We start from the raw sequence: 17637 nt of genomic DNA on the forward strand, positions 1-17637 counted from the left end.
AGCTGATAGGTGTACAGAGTATCCCGCGAGAGGGAGAGGCGGGGGGGGGGGTTCAGTCGTTTTCAGTCATTTGTAGCTCCCTGAGCTGCATTGAGGGGGGGTTGAGGCCGCGCACTGCAACAAACCTCGTGGGTTTTGCAAATTCCTGCTTTAGTCCAGGCAGAAAAGCCTCCGGGGAGCAAGTGCTCAATTTCAGGACCGGAATTCCCAAATGGAGATGATCTTGGGTTTGAAAATACCCTTTTCGCACCGCAGGCCCGTGGTGTCTCCCCTGGCTGCGGAAGGCAGCCTGTGCGAGGCGGTGCCAAGCCATGTGCTCCCATCCACACACAGCCCTCCGAAAATGAGCTGTGCAAGGTTTTCTTTGTTCTAGAAAGCCATGGAAGAGGTGTCTATGCTTGCAGAGGGTTTTCTTCCTTTTCTTCTTTCTTTCTTTCCCCCCCCTCGCTGAATTTGGAAATTGCCTTTCTTCCCTCTTCTGTTTGTGAGGGCTGCGACGGTTTTCTCCTCGGCTCGTTGTTTGTGCTTCTTGCAAGCTAAATAACAAGCGCTCTGTGTTTTTTGCGTGTATGAATTGGTTCCTGTCCAAGCGGTGGGAGTCATTAAGGGTGTTCAGCATTTTAGGTTTCTGTTTAGTGAAACAAAGACGACATCAGGGTTGACAGAGCCCCATATTTGCCCCCAATATACTCCTCCTCTCTGTCTTTTATACAGTGTTGTCCCACTGGTGTTTGCAGAGAGTTTGTAAGTGGCCCCTGCTCTTCCCTCTCAGTATTTCACCGCAAAACGATGCTGAAAAGGGACTGATGCGAATCGATTTTGTAGCTGTGGTCAGCAGCTGCTGCGGCCGAAAAGGAAGAGGGTGATGGTCCCCCCCTTCCCAAGCACCCAGCCTTCCACTGGAGGGAGGATGGACGTCAGGTCCTTTTGTTCCTGTTGCCTTCTTCCCTGTGGGAGCCCGGTGCCTCGGATGCTGGCAGATTTCCAGCCTCAGCATCCCTGCCCTCGTCCTGACACTGACAACCTGCACGAAGTTGTCCCTTCTCAGCATCACTCAGGATGCTGAGGTCCTGCATCCCGGGATGACAAGTATTGCCGTGGGAGCCTGGAGTGATAGGGGGACCGAGGGGCGGTGTGGAGGCATGTGGTTCCTGCTCTCACGGCAGCCTTTGAGGAGTGTACACCCTTGGGAGGACACTGCTGTCACACCGATATTCTCAGAACCGGTGTGTGCTGGCAGCTCTGGGTATGTGCCTATGAGACCTCTCATCCCACTGTTTTACCGGAGATGCTTCCTTAGGTTTTTTCCCTATTATGTCCTGGCGAGCAATATTGTGCTGGTTTTATTGCCATTAGGCATTCAGTGGAAACGTGATGTGTGGCCCTTGGCAGCTTTGCCTTGTCCCTGGGCTGCATTAAGCTCCATTAGAGGCGTTCGTTCCGATGCCAGTAGCGGTTTTGCGGCACAGTTAAGTGCTGGCCCTGCAGACGGTGGGTTTATGAAAGGGTGCCACTCCTGTGATGTCAGGAATAGAAGGCTTGGAAATGCTGGGATTCCTGTTTACCATCTGTTTCCATGGCCCTTCCCTAATAGACCTCTCCTCCTCCTCCAGAATTCAAGGATCTTTAATCAAAACTGTTTGCCTTGCGGTGGGAGGGAGGAAATCCCACATTGTGGAGGAGATGGTGGCATTTCTTGACCTTTTCTATGTGTATCTGGGAGACAAACACACTCTAATGAGCGTGCGTGTGCTTATGTTTGTAGGTTTAGTCTTCGGGTGTATTTCCGAACGCAGGCGCTCAGGGAGATGCCGGGCTATGCATTTCTCTGCAACACTCAAGATAAACTTGCAAACCCTTTTTTTTTTTGGGGGGGGGGGACAGCTGCCTACAAGAAAGGAGCTTACTAAATGTTTCCAGACACGAGAACCCGCATTTCACTTTGCTTGGAAAACTACGCGTTGCGGTTTTGAGTCGTTTTGGTTCAGAGCGGTGCCGCAGACCCGTCCGCCCGTGCAGGAGCTCGCACAGCATCGTCCTCTGCGCGGATGGAAGTTTCGAGTCTGCAGCCTCTTCTCTTGCCCAGAAACACTCAATAAGCTCACTTCGTTATCACACAGCGTCAGTTGTGGCTCATCTTCTCCTCTTTGCTCGTGGGGGGGGGGGAAAAAATATATTGCAGGAGTCCCATGCGGCAATGTCTGCTGGAGCGTGCCCGAAAACTGAGCAATATTTTCAGAACTGGGTGACTCTCCGTTTTTTGGGGTGCTCTTTGTGGCGCTTGTGAGATTACGCAAAAGAGCCTGGCATTTAGAAAGTGGATTTTCAGTGGCTTCTGAAAAATCGAGCCACAGAACTGGTGCCGCATGGGAAATCTTTGGTCTAGGACACGTACTTAGTACGCATTAAAGCCTGGGGAAACACCGGTTCTTGTGATTCCATCAAGAAAACTTGATCGAGACTGATAGCATCAGAAATGAGGTCAGGAGATGATTTGATGACAGAAAGTAGCGCACAATACGATGAATCGATTTTCCCCTTAGGGTGAGCTGTCTCTCTTTCCCTTTTCTACTATGTCGTGTTACACACGGACACCAACTCCACCGCAGCTCTCCAGCAGCGTTCCCTTGGCTGTTCCTTCCCTGGCTGCGCACCGGTCCCCTGCGGAGAACTTTGCTCCTGACACAGCAGTTGTGTGCTTGAGCTCATTTTCTTCTGTGCTCTTGGGAAAGGTGGCCGGAGCTATGGCAATTAGAGTCAAAAAGTGGCTGCTTCGCCTTGACTTGAAGAGTCAAAGCTGCCTTAGCTAGGGCTGGAGCAGACTTGTTGGGTTTTGTTATTTTCTAGGCAAAGAGGGAGATCCTGGAACACGCACTGGCCCTTGTGTTTGCACTGATGCTGACGAAATCCTCTCGTAGCATAAGGGCTGGTCGCTATCGCAGATCAGAGTGTGCCTTTCCTTCCCGGACAGAGTCCCAAAGGAAAGCCTTTCTTCTCTCCAGCTCTGAGCATCCCCTCTTTGTAACAGACTTGAAATGGGAGAGACCGAAAGCCTGAGGCTTTTGTTCTTGCTGGGGAGAACAAGAGGTTTAGTGCCCTTGATACTGGAGCTTTTTGTGGTTTTTCATGCCGGGAAGCCCTTAAAGAAATGCCTTAAGTGCCCCCAGGGATGCAGGTCTTTTCTTGGGCTCAGTTCGTTTGCCATCAACATGACAGCTCGGAGGGTATGAGGATGGTAGGTGCTGGGTGGGAAGGGGCCGGCCAGGATCAGACCTGCAGCCGGAATAGTCAGAACTCTTTTCTCAGCCAGTGGTTTCCTCCAGAGAGGTGAAACTCCTGTCGGTCCTGCCAAAAGCTTGCGGGGCTCTTGCTTTTTCCTGAGCTGAGGGAGAGGAGGACTAAGCCCTTTGGGGAAGAGACCTCTCGAGGTGGATGGGTGAGAAGACTTTCTCCATGGTGACACGCAAAGGGAGGGCTTTTCTGAGCGAGAGCCGTTGCTGCGAGGTGATGGGGAGGAAGGCGGGTGGGTGTGCTGCGAGATAGGAATAGGCAGATGGTGTCCAGCAGGGCAGGCAGTCAGGCTAATTACCGTTTCACATCTCATATTTGCATTTCGCAGGTGGTTTCACCCCAACATCAGCGGAATCGAGGCAGAGAAGCTGCTCCTGACCAGGGGTGTCCATGGCAGCTTTCTGGCTCGCCCCAGTAAGAGCAACCCAGGAGACTTCACTCTCTCGGTCAGGTAAGCAGACACAGCAGGGGAGGGATGGAGGAGAAGGGGTCTCGAGCTCTCCAGCACACCCTGATCCAATGAATGTATGTGCAAGGGGAGAGGAGCTGCACGGAGATGGCCTCTCTGTGCTACCACTTCTGAAGTTAAAGGGTCACCGAACTCCCCCCATCGCTGCAGAGGCTGTGCTAAAAACCACACACTACTTCCCCCCCACCACCACCACCAGGTTTGTTCATCCCTGTGGGTTGGACATGCCCCTATCCTGCCAGGGCTGGCTCTCTGCTTGTGGCACGTGTTTCCAGAGCCGTCGTTGCCAGAGGAGAAGATAATGAGCCCGCTTATGTGGGGAGAGCATGGTCAATCCCAGCTGGGATGAATCATCTCGCTCCAATTTCAGAGGAACTTAATGTGGCTGCCTTTGGGGGAGGCTTGTTTTCTGTGTCTTTAAGGGATCCCAGGAGCACCTCCATCGGAGTGAGCTTGCTGACCGGCCTCACAGGGGCCGTATTCCTAGACATGTGCATCACCTTTATCATGTGCATCACCTTTCAAGTGCACTTGTGTTCTCTGGGACCAAGGCGACTGCAGAAAGGGAAGCTGCAGTTTGCTGATGGGTCTTTGTGAGCGTAGCCCCGTACGATGCGGTGAAGCGGATGGACTGGGTAGAACTCTCTGAAGGTGAACTAAAGGGAAGAGGCAAAGGGTAACATCGACCCAATGAGTCCCTGAGATAAAAGGAGCAGGTTGTGGGTTCAAGGCATGAACCCTCCGTGAGCACCATTCAGCTGGTGCCTTGCAGGGGAATAGCTCAGCAAAGGTTTCTCCAGGCACTTGTAACACAGATCTCTCTTGTTGTGGTGGCTTTTGTTTAGTTTAAACAACCCTTGTTTTGTTTAGGAAACTCCAGTAAGTTTGTAAGTCCTTTGAGCAACACTTTGTTTAGAGAAACTTTGTGCAAATGGCAGAATGGACAGAGCGTTTCCACCTGGCAGGGAATTGACATAGAATCACAGAATGGTTTAGGTTGGAAGGGACCTTAAAGGCCACCCAGTGCCACCCCCTGCCCTGGGCAGGGACACCTCCCACCAGCCCAGGTTGCTCCAAGCCCCGTCCAACCTGGCCTTGAACCCCTCCAGGGATGGGGCAGCCACAGCTTCTCTGGGCAACCTGGGCCAGGGGCTCACCCCCCTCACAGCAAAGAATTTCTTCCTAATATCTCATCTAAATCTCCCCTCTTCCAGTTTAAAACCCTTCCCCCTCATCCTGTGGCTCCCCTCCCCGCTCCAGAGTCCCTCCCCAGCTTTCCTGGAGCCCCTTTAGGGACTGGAAGGGTCTCCAGGGTCTCCCCGGAGCCTTCTCTTCTCCAGGCTGAACCCCCCCAACTCATCTAATGGGACATGAGCCCTTCTCCCCGCCTGAGCTGGGGGCTGTGGGAGGCAGTGGCAGGTCAGAGCAGCGTGGCAATGCCGACTGGTGCCGGTGAGGCTTCACCCTCTCCTTGTTGCCTCAGCTGCTCAGATGAAACCCTTCTCGGCCTTATTTCTTCCCTCCCTTTGCGATTGTTGCCACATGGAGCCTGCACTCCTCTCTGCCAAGTGTGGCCATTTCTCAGCTTGGCAAGAGGGAGGCTTTACAGCTGCCTTATTTATTTTTTTTAAATGCTTCCTTTAATGCTTCCAGCCATCCAACCCTTTACCTCTCAGACAGCTCTGACCCACCAGAGCTCCTCACGCTTGGAGCAGCACAGCAGAAGGGAGAAAGTCCATCTTTTCCCCAGCATTGCCTGGGCGGGGAGTGTTTGGATCCGACTTCACGAGCTCCCGGCTAATCTTGTGATCAGAAGTGGCTGCGAGTTAATGAGAGAGGCAGGAAGTGCTTCTAATTAGAATGGAAAATAAACTCGCAGAGAGCTGCCTTGAGCAAGCCATGACAGCAAGGGAATACGTGTAAGACAACGGGGGGGGGTTGTCCTCATGTGAGCTGAGTGCCTCTTCTCCTGTAATTTTGTGAGTCAGGGTGTCGTCTGAGCGTAAAGCGAAGCACCGACAGCCCCTGCTCAGCCAGGCGATGTGCAAGCAGATGCAGGTTGTGGCTGGGCAACAGTGTCCCGATGTGGAAAGGTGCCCAGCGAGCGGCATAATTACCCTGCAACAGCAGGGAAAATTACTTTGCCGGGAGAGCCAGTTCCCCCACCTGCATTACCGCGCTCGTGCCTTCTGCTGCGGAGTCAGGCCCCGGGTTTCCGTAGTTTTCTTCCCGTAGCTCTGTCCCGGTGCCTCATCCAGTGGGTTTCTGCCATTGTGGCTTGTTGCCTTCTGCCTGTGCTGGTCCACTGCCTCCCCTTGTCCAGCGGCGGCACGTGGAGGAAAGCTCGGCCTTCTGTGGAAGAACTACAGCTGGCGGTGGAGTGACAGAGAGGTTTTATTACTGCGATCATTTCTTTGCCCCTTTCTGCTTTCGCTATGGCAGAGAGGGGGGGAGGAGGCGAGTGTCAGATTATCGGAGGGGGTTTAGACCACTTCCTCCTGCAGGGAGACCTTCGTGTTGCAGTAAATGTTTAATAACAGGATGGTTTTGGCCATAAAATCGAGCCCTTAATGCCTGGTGGGTGCCCTGAAATAATGAGATAGAAGTTAAGAGCAGAGGAACGCGGCGTGCTTTAATATCGTAGCACTGAACAATACCATCACAGCCCGCTGGCAGATCGTGGCTCAGTGGAAAGTCTGACCAGCTCTCACGGTTCTGAGTAAACCAAAGCTGTGACACATACCATGGTTCCAGGAAAGCACATTAAACATGACACACGAACTTAGAGGCGATGCGTTGAGTTTTGAGGCATCGCGGATTGAAGATGAGGAAAGAATTCTTTCGTTGACTACCTGCAAGTCCTCGCTCCTTCCTGCTTCATCCCATCTCTACTCCATGACTTGGGGCAAGGGTTGTCCTATAGTCTCAGGTGTAGAATATTTGCGTGGCCGTGGTCGCTAGTTAGGTCGACCAGTTTTGCTCATACTTCATCCGAGCGATATGCTCTTTTCCCACTGATGGTGGCACCAAAACAGGTGCACAAATGTTCTTAGGAATTGCAGCACCCAATAGAGTATAAAACGAGTACCTTTATGCACCGTGAAAGCTGAAAACTTGGGAAACTTTCTTCCCCCTGTGTTTTTCCCCTTACCTTGTTACATTACGCACACAGACATGGAGCAGTGTGTTATTATTCTCACCTAGAATTGTATCCTGACAGAGCTTTTATTTATCTCTGAACTGGACAGGGCCATATATTTTTTTTCCTTTCTGAGAAATAAAAGGTTTTCAAAGGAAATAATATAGATAGTGTTGGCTAGGCTTTGAAAAAGTACCTAAGGTAGAGGTGGCAGCAGGAGAAAAGTACCTTTAGGAAAACAATCAAAACCTCTTCCTCCTCCTTTCAATCCCCCCTTCAGCTTCTTCAAGGCTTTTTGAAAGCCAGCGAGGGGAAATGCAGCTCCTTTTAATTACGGAGAGGATGTGGGCTGAAAAGAAAGCAGGCGATGGAGTTCTGGCTGACCCAGACCACACACCAAGTGGCCGTGTGCTGGTGTCTATCCAGATACGTGTCCCTCAAGAGAGGCTCGGAAATAATATCGCAGAAGTTATGGGAAGGTTTCCACGAAACTCTGCGGCTGCTTTCCCTTTTTGTTTCTTCACTTCTGTGCACTCTTTCAGCCTTTACCATTACAGCACCAAGCCTTCACAGGGCTTTGTTTTTTCAGCTCTTAAGAGAAAGAGGCAAGCCCTGTGGAGGGGACATGAGGTGGTTAATGAACGGATGACGTCTGTCTTGAAATAATAGAAAAAAAAAACCTCTTCAAAAAAATCTTCAGCTCTCAGTCCAAACGGCTGGCAGCTTGTAGTCGGCCAAACCTGACTCCTTTTGTCAGCCCTTCCTCTTCAGAAACATGCTCCTTCTTGGGACGTCTCTGCAGATAAGTTCAAGAGCTTGTTCCACCCAGAGGATCAGACACACCTGCCCTAGTCCAGTGTCACGAGGGCTGCGTTGAGGAGTCTTTGTTTGGTGTGCTGGTGGCACGTCAGTACGGAGTACTGAGTTTGGATTTATTGGCTCACCTCGTTCTTTGGGCACTTCAGCAAATACGTGGAGTGCATCAACAGGGAGGAAAGTGGTCTGGCAACTGCAGCTGAAGTGTAGTGATGATGGAGAGTCATTCTGAGTAAGGCCGTAGGAATATCCGCTGGGTCTGTACGTGAGCCGTCTTGTTTCATTCCATGCAGTTGCTGCAGCGCTGCTCTCTGCAGGAATTTCAGCGTTGCCTCTTCCCAGGCAGTGGGACAGCTCTGTATCAGTAGGTCACAATGGGGGTGATATTCCTCATCGCGGGAATTGGCTCCTGCAGGCTCTGAGCGCTTGTGTTAGCCAAAGGCAGCGACCGCTCTCCACCACTTCATGCTTCCTGTAGAGTGGCTCACAAAACCTGCGCTGAATCACAGAATCATTTAGGTTGGAAAAGACCCTTAAGGTCATCGAGGCCGACTGCAGACCTAGCACTGCCAAGTCCACCACTAAGCCGTGTCCCTCAGCGCCACATCTACGCATCCTTTAAATACCTCCAGGGATGGCAACTCAACTGCTTCCCAGAGCAGCCCGTTCCAATGCCTGACAACCCTTTCAGAGAAGAAATTTTTGCTAATATCCAATCTAAATGGGGCTGTTTGGAGGAGTGCCGCAGCTTCTGAGCCTGAAAGGGGCTGTACGTTGGAGCTGGGCTTACAGGAGAGCTGTGGAAGCTGTTCTGGGTGGTGGGAGCAGAGCCTGCTAGTTAGGGGATTTTTGGAGGATGGAGGTCGAGTCTATTTGCATGTTGCAGTTTTGATGAGCTACAAAAGCTTCCTTTCCGTTTGTGTATACTCTGTCACATCCCACTTCCTAGAAGGACCCGATACTCGGTTTGCTTTTGATATTGAGTCTTCCAAATGCTAACCCTGATTCTTAAAAAAATAAACCTCTTTGAAAGCGAGGGCTGTTGGAAGAGAAACACGTGAGGCCACACAGATATGCCCCGTGTTTCCAGCCTTTGGTGCTTGCCTGGATCTGCCAGAGCATGTTTCCAGAAGACCAAGTGTTTAGAATGGCTTCTGAAGAAAGTGAAGAGCTTCTTACAGATTTGGCCAGGTCTGGGTAAGTAGCTTGAACAAAAGGAAGAGGTATGTTGAAAGTTTGCCTCTAAGTGGTGCTTGGCCTGTGGCCACAGCGGTAATGCAAATGCCAAGACAGTTAAGAACCATCCATCAGAGACCCTGTTAATTTGGTAATTGGGTCACGTTTTATGGGAACAGATCTTATCTTGGTTCACGGGATACCGTACAGAGTGCTTCTGGGTAACAAACGCTTGTTAGAGCTACAGTCTCCCAGAGTGGTTTCCCTATGAACACTTACATTGAGCGTTCCTGTAAGTAACTGGACTTTTGGGGGTTTTTTCCCCCAAAAAGGTGTGTACTAATATGCGCTGGGTACAGGTTAAGACATGCAATCGAGGAGGATTTTATGTCCTATACAATACATGCTCTGCAAAAAGGAGTAAATCAGCACTCCAGGTGTGTTACGTCGGTTGAGTTGCTGCCTGCAGACAATACAGTTGCAGCACAAGAAGAAAGTTGGATCTGGAGAAGAATGGAAGGAGGCTTGAAAGAGGCTCTTTCCTAAAACAGTTGTCCTTGTGTCTCATCACAACAGCACCTAGCAGCCCTATTAAGGCCCTGTCATCCAGGCCTGCCTCTCACAAATATTTAGTGAGAGATGTGCCTGATTCTGCTTCTTCCAAGGTAGGACAGCCAACAGAGGCAAGTCACTTTGAGAGCCTTTGAGAAGGTACTGAACATCAAATCATCCTATCATCTCAGCTAAATGCTTTTATCACAAGATCCTTCTTCCCTTAAGCAAGCATGTTCTCCTCTGACAACAGTGTCTTTCTTTTGTCCTGGAGTGGCGTGAATTTATTTCAGTTAGTTGGAGGTGTCACCAACGGATGGCTGGCTTGTGCTCATGTTTGCTGCTATTTACAAGTTTGGCGAGGCAGAGGAGTGCGTTGAAAGCTTCCTTTTGATGGCAGCCGGTTGGCAAATGGTTTGTGCTTTACATCCCTTCCCCAGGCAAAAGGCTAGGTCCCTTTGGAACAAGAAGCACCTTCACACATGCAAAAAGCATAAATGCCCAATAGGTAAAGAGTGCCAGCGTGTGAGTTCACTGAGCACTTGGATGTCCTTGGTCTCCTCTATGTACTTTCCAGAGCTCCAAACAGCTAAAGTGAGCAGTAGGGCTCAGGCAGTCGGCTGAATTGCTTCTTAGGAATCAGGTATGAAGAATTTGAAACCCATCCCTAATCTCTAGAATACACTTGGCTGTGTCTCTGAAATTGCATGCAAATGTTCGTTGGTTCTGTTGTGGTGTATTGGTGGACAGTGAGTTTTCTCTGGGAGCCCAAGCTCTTGTTTCATTGAAAGCAAACATTCAGTGATGTTTCTAAACCCCGTGGGAGAATCTTCTTGGTTTTTCCATCAAGAGCTTTTGGGGTTTTTTGCATCGCCTTTTGCAGCTTGTCAGAAGGGTCGTATTTGCATACTGTGAAGTTCTAGGCTTTCTCTGTCTGACACAGGCAGGAAAAGCACGTGACCAAAGAAGACTTTGGGGGATGCAACAGACAAAGGTATTTCTGACATTTAAAGTCATTCTTTTGCCGACAGTGACAAAAAAGGGTCTGTTTTGGGGGTTTTTTTGTGTGTCCTTTTCTTGTTGACTGTGCTCTATTGCGAAGAAGAGCAAACTGCATCTACGCTGGTGGTCACTGCAGTGTGGTCACAGATTCCCGAGTTGGAATATTTTGGATCAAGAAATGCTCCTGGAAATCTAGCGAAGGAGTTGTGCTGATAGTGTAAAGAAGCTTAGCTGGGAACCGAGGCAACTCTCACTCTTCCGACTGTTGACTCCGAAACTGCCAAAAAACCTGGCATCTGCTATTAAACAGTGCTGCATCGCTGTATGAGAGCTGTGTGTCTGTTAGAAGCGGCCATGCCCTCCGGCACGGGGCAGCTGAGGACTTTGGGCATCTCCTTTGTGCTTTATTTCACCAGCCAGCATGTCGAGGGCACAGACTAATGGATGCTGCTACTGCACAGTCCAGTTCTGCTGCCCAGTTTGGAGGGTGACGTAAGCTTTAAGAGAAGAAAATGGGAAGGAAATGGGCATCGATCAATGCCCTTTGTGTTTAGCATGACCTTGGGGTCTCATGGGATAAACGACCCTGATTATCTCTCTGCTTTTCATCCCTGAAGTGCTCAAAGGCCTTGAGGGTGGGGGTGGTGGGTCTGTGAACTGAGCCTTTGTAGGTCTGTAATGGGGTTGGATGTGGGGATGGAGCTGGGGGAGAGAAGGGAGCTTTTGAGCCTCAGGCCAAGTGGCAGAAACACAGTTTCATCTGCTGCCTTCTGTGCTGCACAAAGGCTCTTCACGTCCAGCTGCTGGCGTGAATGGCCAAAGCACTTCTTGTGCCAGCTCCTCCCGGAGAAGAGGCATTGTCGCCAGAGCGCTGGCTGGGATCTGAATTTCACAGCCAGTTTTCATTTCCATCTAGTGAGTTCTGCTCATACCCTAGATGCAAATGTTGCCAAACTTTGAAGTCTCTGCCCATAGGACAGCTGGAGTTGGTGTGGCAGGCCAGGTCAGAAACATTAGGAAAAATTACTTCACAGAAAGGGTTGTCAAGCATTGGAACAGGCTGCCCAGGGAAGTGGTTGAGTCGCCATCCCTGGAGGTATTTAAAAGACGTGTAGACACGGTGCTGAGGGACATGGTTTAGTGGTGGTTTTGGCAGTGTTGGGTTGATGGTTGGATTTGATGGTCTTAAAGGTCTCTTCCAACCAAAACAATTCTGTGATTCTATACTTACCAGATGTATCAGGAAGAATTAACCGTGTCTCTCTAAATACCCACGAGTGCCACCCACCAGCTTCCTGTGTTGCAGACAGTTGGGTTCTACGTCCAAGACCTTGTTGTCATGGTACACCATGACCATTCAGGATCCAGATGCAGGTTTTCGCACCTCAGGCCTGTTTGTCAGTCTCCTGCTGGTTTTGTTCTGGTTTTAATTTGGGATGATGGTAATGCTGTGGATGCTGTCTCTGGCTGTTCACACTCAGTTGGTTGTTGCCACTGAATTGGCACTACCTAAAGGGGCTGCAGGAAAGCTGGCGAGGGACTCTGGATCAGGGAGAGGAGACATAGGGCGAGGGGTAAGGCTTTTACACTGAAAGAGGGGAGATTTAGATGAGATATTAGGAAGAAATTCTTTGCCGTGAGGGCGGTGAGCCCCTGGCCCAGGTTGCCCAGAGAAGCTGTGGCTGCCCCATCCCTGGAGGGGTTCAAGGCCAGGTTGGACGGGGCTTGGAGCAACTTGGGCTGGTGGGAGGTGTCCCTGCCCAGGGCAGGGGGTGGCACTGGCTGGGCTTTAAGGTCCCTTCCAACTCTAACGACTCTATGAGTCTATGACCTGATCTTTCACTGCATTGCTACAGGGGCTGCGCCCTGCTGCAGAAGGATAGCAGAAATGGGGGCAGTTCCTCTACTGAGAGCCCCTGCCAGCTCTCCTTTCCATTTAACCTCGTGCCCAGACCGCTGTCGCTTTGCTAATTCCCCGCTCCGTGAAATGGCGTTTCAGTCTGACCTGGTACGCTGCTTATACCACCTTGCGTCTCCTGCATCTCACTGTCACGGTTGCTTTGGCAACAAATTGAGAGAGGCTGGGAGCAGCTCAGCACGGGTAAAGGACGAGAAATTTGCCCAGATTTACGAATCCCTCTCTGACCCGGCTCATCTGTCAACCAATGGACTTCCAGCCATGTCTCCCTGGCTCAGGGGGGCTGCTGCTAAGTGCATTTAAAATGCAATTAACCTGCCTCTCAGAGGTTAGCCTTCTAAGTGGCCTTCTAAGGAAGGAGGCTGGGCTTTGCTGGGGTGAGAGGGCTGATAAAGGCACCCAGCCATATTCCCCTTGAGCCTTGAGGGCACCACTGGAGAGGGGAGAAAGCATTAACCCTTTCGGGACAGTTTATAGGATTTGCAAATATCAGGCAATATATTGGTTTGGGTGATTTTTTTTTTTTTCCCTGTTTTTTTTGTTGTTTTGTTTTGGTTGTTTTTTTTTTAATACTAGTTAGATGATAGCGAGTAACCCTGTGCATGGAAAACTGTTCACTGTAAACTGGTGAGGTGAGAGCCCCATCCAGCCAGGAGGGTGAGTCGTGTAGGAAGCAGAAGGGATGGCAGAAGAGGAATTATTCACCCCCTTGTTGGGTTGTGTGGGAAGCAGAGCGGGCTGGGAGCTTGTGAGAGGCAGAGTCAGTTTTTGGCTGAGTACCCGTGGCCAAGGAGCATCCATCCCTTCCCCTGCTGTAGAACAGGCGGGTGAATGGAGACAGCGGGGTGCAGCTTAAGGAGGTGGAGGGTGGTGTTCAGGAGGACCGTGAAGGCCAGTGCTGGGTTTACATTCTCTCTTACGGTCTTGTTTGCCTTCCTTCCTCAGAAGAAACGATGAGGTGACACACATTAAGATCCAGAACACGGGGGATTACTACGACCTGTACGGAGGCGAGAAGTTCGCCACCCTTGCCGAGCTGGTGCAGTACTACACTGAGCAGCAGGGGCTGCTGCGGGAGAAGAACAGCAATGTCATCGAGCTGAAGTACCCACTCAACTGCCAGGACCCCACCTCGGAGAGGTAAGTCCCGCTCTCCAACAGCCTCTCCTGGCGGTGGTGACACCGTCTTCCCAACTGGCTCAGACCTTACAGCTGCACCTGGCCCGTGTTTGGAAAGGAGCCTGAAACAGAGCGTGTTCGGGTGTGATTTAGCTTTCCTGACCCAAAAGCTGCATATCTGCGAGCTGCGGTTCCTTGGCAGCTCTGCATGCAGAAGCTGGCTAGATAACACTAGCAAGGCCCAGAAGCTGCTGAGCTTTCTCCAGCTGGTAGGCAACGGGGAACGTGAGAGGTGTGAGTCCGTCTGTAAAGGGTCATAGACTCATAGAATGTGTTGGGTCGGAATGGACCTCTAAAGGCCATCTAGTCCAACCCCCCTGCAGTGAGCAGGGCCGTCTTTAATTAGATCAGGTTGCTCAGAGCCTCATCAAGCCCAACCTTGAATGTCTCCTGACTTGAATGGGTCCTACAGGTGTACCCTAGGAGGCATACAGCTTTGGCTTTGAAAGAAACAAAAGTCATTTAAGTGACTTTTGTCTGCCTGCAGAGCACCGGGTAGAAAAGCCCTGTAATAAGTCTGTCCCCGTCCCGTCTCAGCCTGTAGCCACTGCTCATCCCCGTAGGAACGCGCTGTTGTCTCGCAGGGACAGGGATGTGAGAAGCGGCTCGCCTCGGGCGACTTCAGGATGTTTCTACCAGGCGACAAGTGACCGCCTTGTGAAGGTCTTGTTGTCTGTGACGCTCCAGTGACGCCCTTTTTTTTCTTTTTTTTTTTTTTTTTTTTTTCCCCCCTTTTCCTCCCCCTCATTTTCCCCAGTGTCACATGCCGCGACTGACATGGTGGGTTGGGAAGGGGAACGCCTGGTCAGGCGGCTGGCGATGCCAAAGCAGGCTCCTGAGTACTCTAACTTTAGCAGCCGGGGTAAAGCCGAGGCCGTGGCTGGTCTCGGTTCCTGAAATGGAGCGGAGGCGCTGCCCTCCACGCCGTCAGCTGAGGCCCCGGGAAGTCCCTCCAGCTCATGTGCTCCCTTGTTGCCAGGGAGGTTTCTTTGCTCCTTCCAGATGGCAGGGTGAAGAGCGGCCGGGCAGCCGCTCACATTAGCAAAAGCTCTGGAAAAGTGGAAACCCCCCTTCAGCTGGGTTTCCCCCTCTTCTCCCGCCAAGGAAAGTCTGGCTTGGCTTGGCAAGGAAGCTCCATAAAGATTTCTGCTCCAGACCACACATCTGGTGGCATCAGGGGGAAGGGAGGGAAAAGGGTGCAAGTCCTCTAAATATACGAAATGACGATGGTGTCAGAATATAGCGGGATGCGTCAGGGTAGCCGTGTTTCCAGGACCTGGGCCTGAGTAGCACGAGTGCTGTAAGGAGCAGCTGAGGTCCTTCACAGCGGCGGGTCGTTCTGTCCTCTGGGGCAGCGCGACTTGTGCAGCCCCACCGCCCTCGTGCCTTCTGAAGCCTGCAGGAAGGACTCGTGCTCTTCAGAGGTCTTCCCAGCCAGGCTCGGAACGGCTGCCTTTGCAGCGTGCTGAGTCAGGACACAGAAGGCCCAGCGTCACTGGCCACTGTTCTATAAACTTCGTCCTCCGGGACAAAGTTGCTGAGACGTGACGTGATGCCATTGCATCGCCCCTGGAAGGTTATTTTGAGCCTCTCTGAATTCCTGGCAGCTTTGGCTGGCAGGCCGGGAGCCAGCGTCTTCAAAGTGGGACCTGTGGCATCTGCCCAGAGCCTCTGCGGAGTGTCGATGGAGCGTGGGGATTGAAGGCTCCCAGGCAGGAAAAAAAACCCAACTCTGCTTCACTCGTAACAGTAATTTGTATCTCTGGAAGGCTGTAGCAGAGTGCTAGCCCGTGAGGGATTTGGGTCTTTTTAGTCTGGAAAAAAGACGACTGAGGGGGGACCTTATCAACACTTATAAATACTTCAAGGGTGGGTGTCAGGAGGATGGGGCCAGGCTCTTGTCAGTGGTGCCCAGCAACAGGACAAGAGGTAACAGGCACAAACTTGACCATGGGAAGTTCCATCTCAACCTGAGGAGGAACTTCTTTGCTGTGAGGGTGGCAGAGCCCTGGCACAGGCTGCCCAGAGAGGTGGTGGAGTCTCCGTCTCTGGAGACATTCCAACCCCGCCTGGACGCGTTCCTGTGCCACCTGCTGTGGGTGACCCTGCTCTGGCAGGGGGTGGGACGGGGTGATCTCCAGAGGTCCCTTCCAACCCCCACCGTTCTGCGAGGCACGCCTGCCCCACATAGCTGCTATGGGGTAGGTGGGAGATGCTGCCTTGTGGAGCCCAGAGCCAGGACAACCGTGCTGCCCTTGGGGAAGCAGAGGGCATGGCCAGGAACGGGCAGATTATTGTGTGCTGAACCCCCAAGGCATTGTGGCAAGGCTGCTACAGGCTTCTGACCGAGCCTGGATTTCCCTGGGGCTGCAGTGTGAGTATGTCAACAGACCAAGAGAAAGGATTGTGAGAGATCAGATGGAGACAGAGGGGCACACGGATGCCAGTTGGAGACAGACAGAGAGGTGGAGCAACTCACGCCTGTGCAGTGAGGCTTGGGAAGAGCTGAGCACAAAACTCTGCACGTTGCAGTAGCCACTGGCCAGAGAGGTGGCCGCGGGCAGGGCTGGTGGGGGAGAAGCCTCCTGGGCACAGCGGGGAACCAGGTTTTGCCACTCCAGGAGAGCGTGTTCTCCCTGAGCTGAGGTTGGTGACCAGCAGTAACTACGGCCAGGAGGACCCTTCTCAAAATCCTTCCCAAACTGTGTCAAAGCATCATGTTTTGTTTGCGGTCAGCGTTCTCCATGCGCTGTGTCTGATACTGTCTGACTGCAGCCTGCTGACTCCAAGCGTTCTTTTCTTTTTTTTTTTTTTTTTTCCATGTTGAAAAAATAGAGGAAAGCGTGGCCACCTTCAAGTAAGAGCTGCCAGAATCGTGTTTCTCATAGCTTCGTCAGAGCCCCGTCCCTCGATGACAGTGCTTGTCACACATCACGTGGCGGTTTAATATACTGATGCCATTTCACATTTGGCTGGAGGGTTGAGCAAAGGCTTGATGCTTCCAGCCTGGGGCTAAGGTATTGATGTGACATTGCAAAGCGTCGAAGGAAAGTCACTGGGGACTGTTTCTAAAATAACTCAAGCCGGTGTCGTGCCAGTGGGGAGAGCAGTCAGGCTGGGAGCCCAGAAATGGGGTTCTCGTGAACGCCGTCCCCAGCGGCGAGGGCGGCTCTTGTCTAAAAGCGATGCTCTGCGCGTGTCTGGGCTGACCTTGCTCTCCGTTGCTGCTCCCTAGGTGGTACCATGGGCACCTCACTGGCAAGGAGGCAGAGAAGCTGCTGACAGAGAAGGGGAAGCCAGGTAGCTTTCTGGTGCGGGAGAGCCAGAGCAAACCGGGAGACTTTGTCTTGTCGGTGCTGACAAATGAGGATAAGATGGAGACTGGGGACCGCAAACCGCACGTGACCCACGTGATGATCCACTACCAGGTGGGAAAGGGGCTGTCCCCGCTCGCCCCGCCATAGGGGCTGGGTGGGTGACGTTCGAGTCTCACGGTGACTTTGTCATTCTCTCCTGCAGCCAGACGGGAAGTACGACGTGGGGGGAGGTGAGAGGTTCGACACGCTCACAGACCTGGTGGAGCACTATAAGAAAAACCCCATGGTGGAGAAATCTGGAGCTGTGGTTCATCTGAAGCAGGTAATAGCGGCTCTGGCGCATATTTGTTGGTTCTGGGCTTGCCCCAACACCTGGGGGAGTGCATAAATCTGCCCCTGCTCTTTGGGAACTCCTCTGTCCTCAGAACATCCCTCTGGCTCTTCGTCCTCCTTGTCCAGGCTCACGCTCGCCAGAGAGGTCCCTGGCCCCACACTCAAGGCCTCAGGAACGGACCCAAGTCCTGCCAATATCCCCAGGGATTTGGGAACTCTTCCCCTCCCCCCCCCCCCAGGGGAAAGTTATCTGTCTTTCTGTTATTGAAAGTTATTTCTATTCTGCCTTTACCTGTCTTTCAGCCGTTCAATGCCACGCGCATCAATGCAGCTAACATTGAAAACAGGGTGAAGGAGCTGAACAAAATGGCAGATCACAGCGAGAAGGCCAAGCAAGGGTTCTGGGAAGAGTTTGAGGTACAAGGACGCTCCTGTGCTCTGTCCC

The 17637-nt window shown here is 51.9% G+C and overlaps 1 protein-coding gene across 1 annotated transcript in view; it reads left to right on the top strand.

Moving 5' to 3' along the window:
- Positions 1–17637, top strand: part of LOC134524205 (tyrosine-protein phosphatase non-receptor type 11-like) — a 56926-nt gene that overhangs the window by 30375 nt on the left and 8914 nt on the right. Inside the window, exons 2-6 of the mRNA XM_063353997.1 lie at positions 3620–3742; positions 13309–13503; positions 16778–16970; positions 17062–17181; positions 17496–17609. Of these exons, the coding sequence (XP_063210067.1) occupies positions 3620–3742; positions 13309–13503; positions 16778–16970; positions 17062–17181; positions 17496–17609 (745 nt within the window). The remainder of the gene's footprint in view (positions 1–3619; positions 3743–13308; positions 13504–16777; positions 16971–17061; positions 17182–17495; positions 17610–17637) is intronic.

This window comes from Chroicocephalus ridibundus, chromosome 16 (genome assembly GCF_963924245.1).
Source record: "Chroicocephalus ridibundus chromosome 16, bChrRid1.1, whole genome shotgun sequence".
NCBI classification, from domain to species: Eukaryota; Metazoa; Chordata; class Aves; order Charadriiformes; family Laridae; genus Chroicocephalus; species Chroicocephalus ridibundus.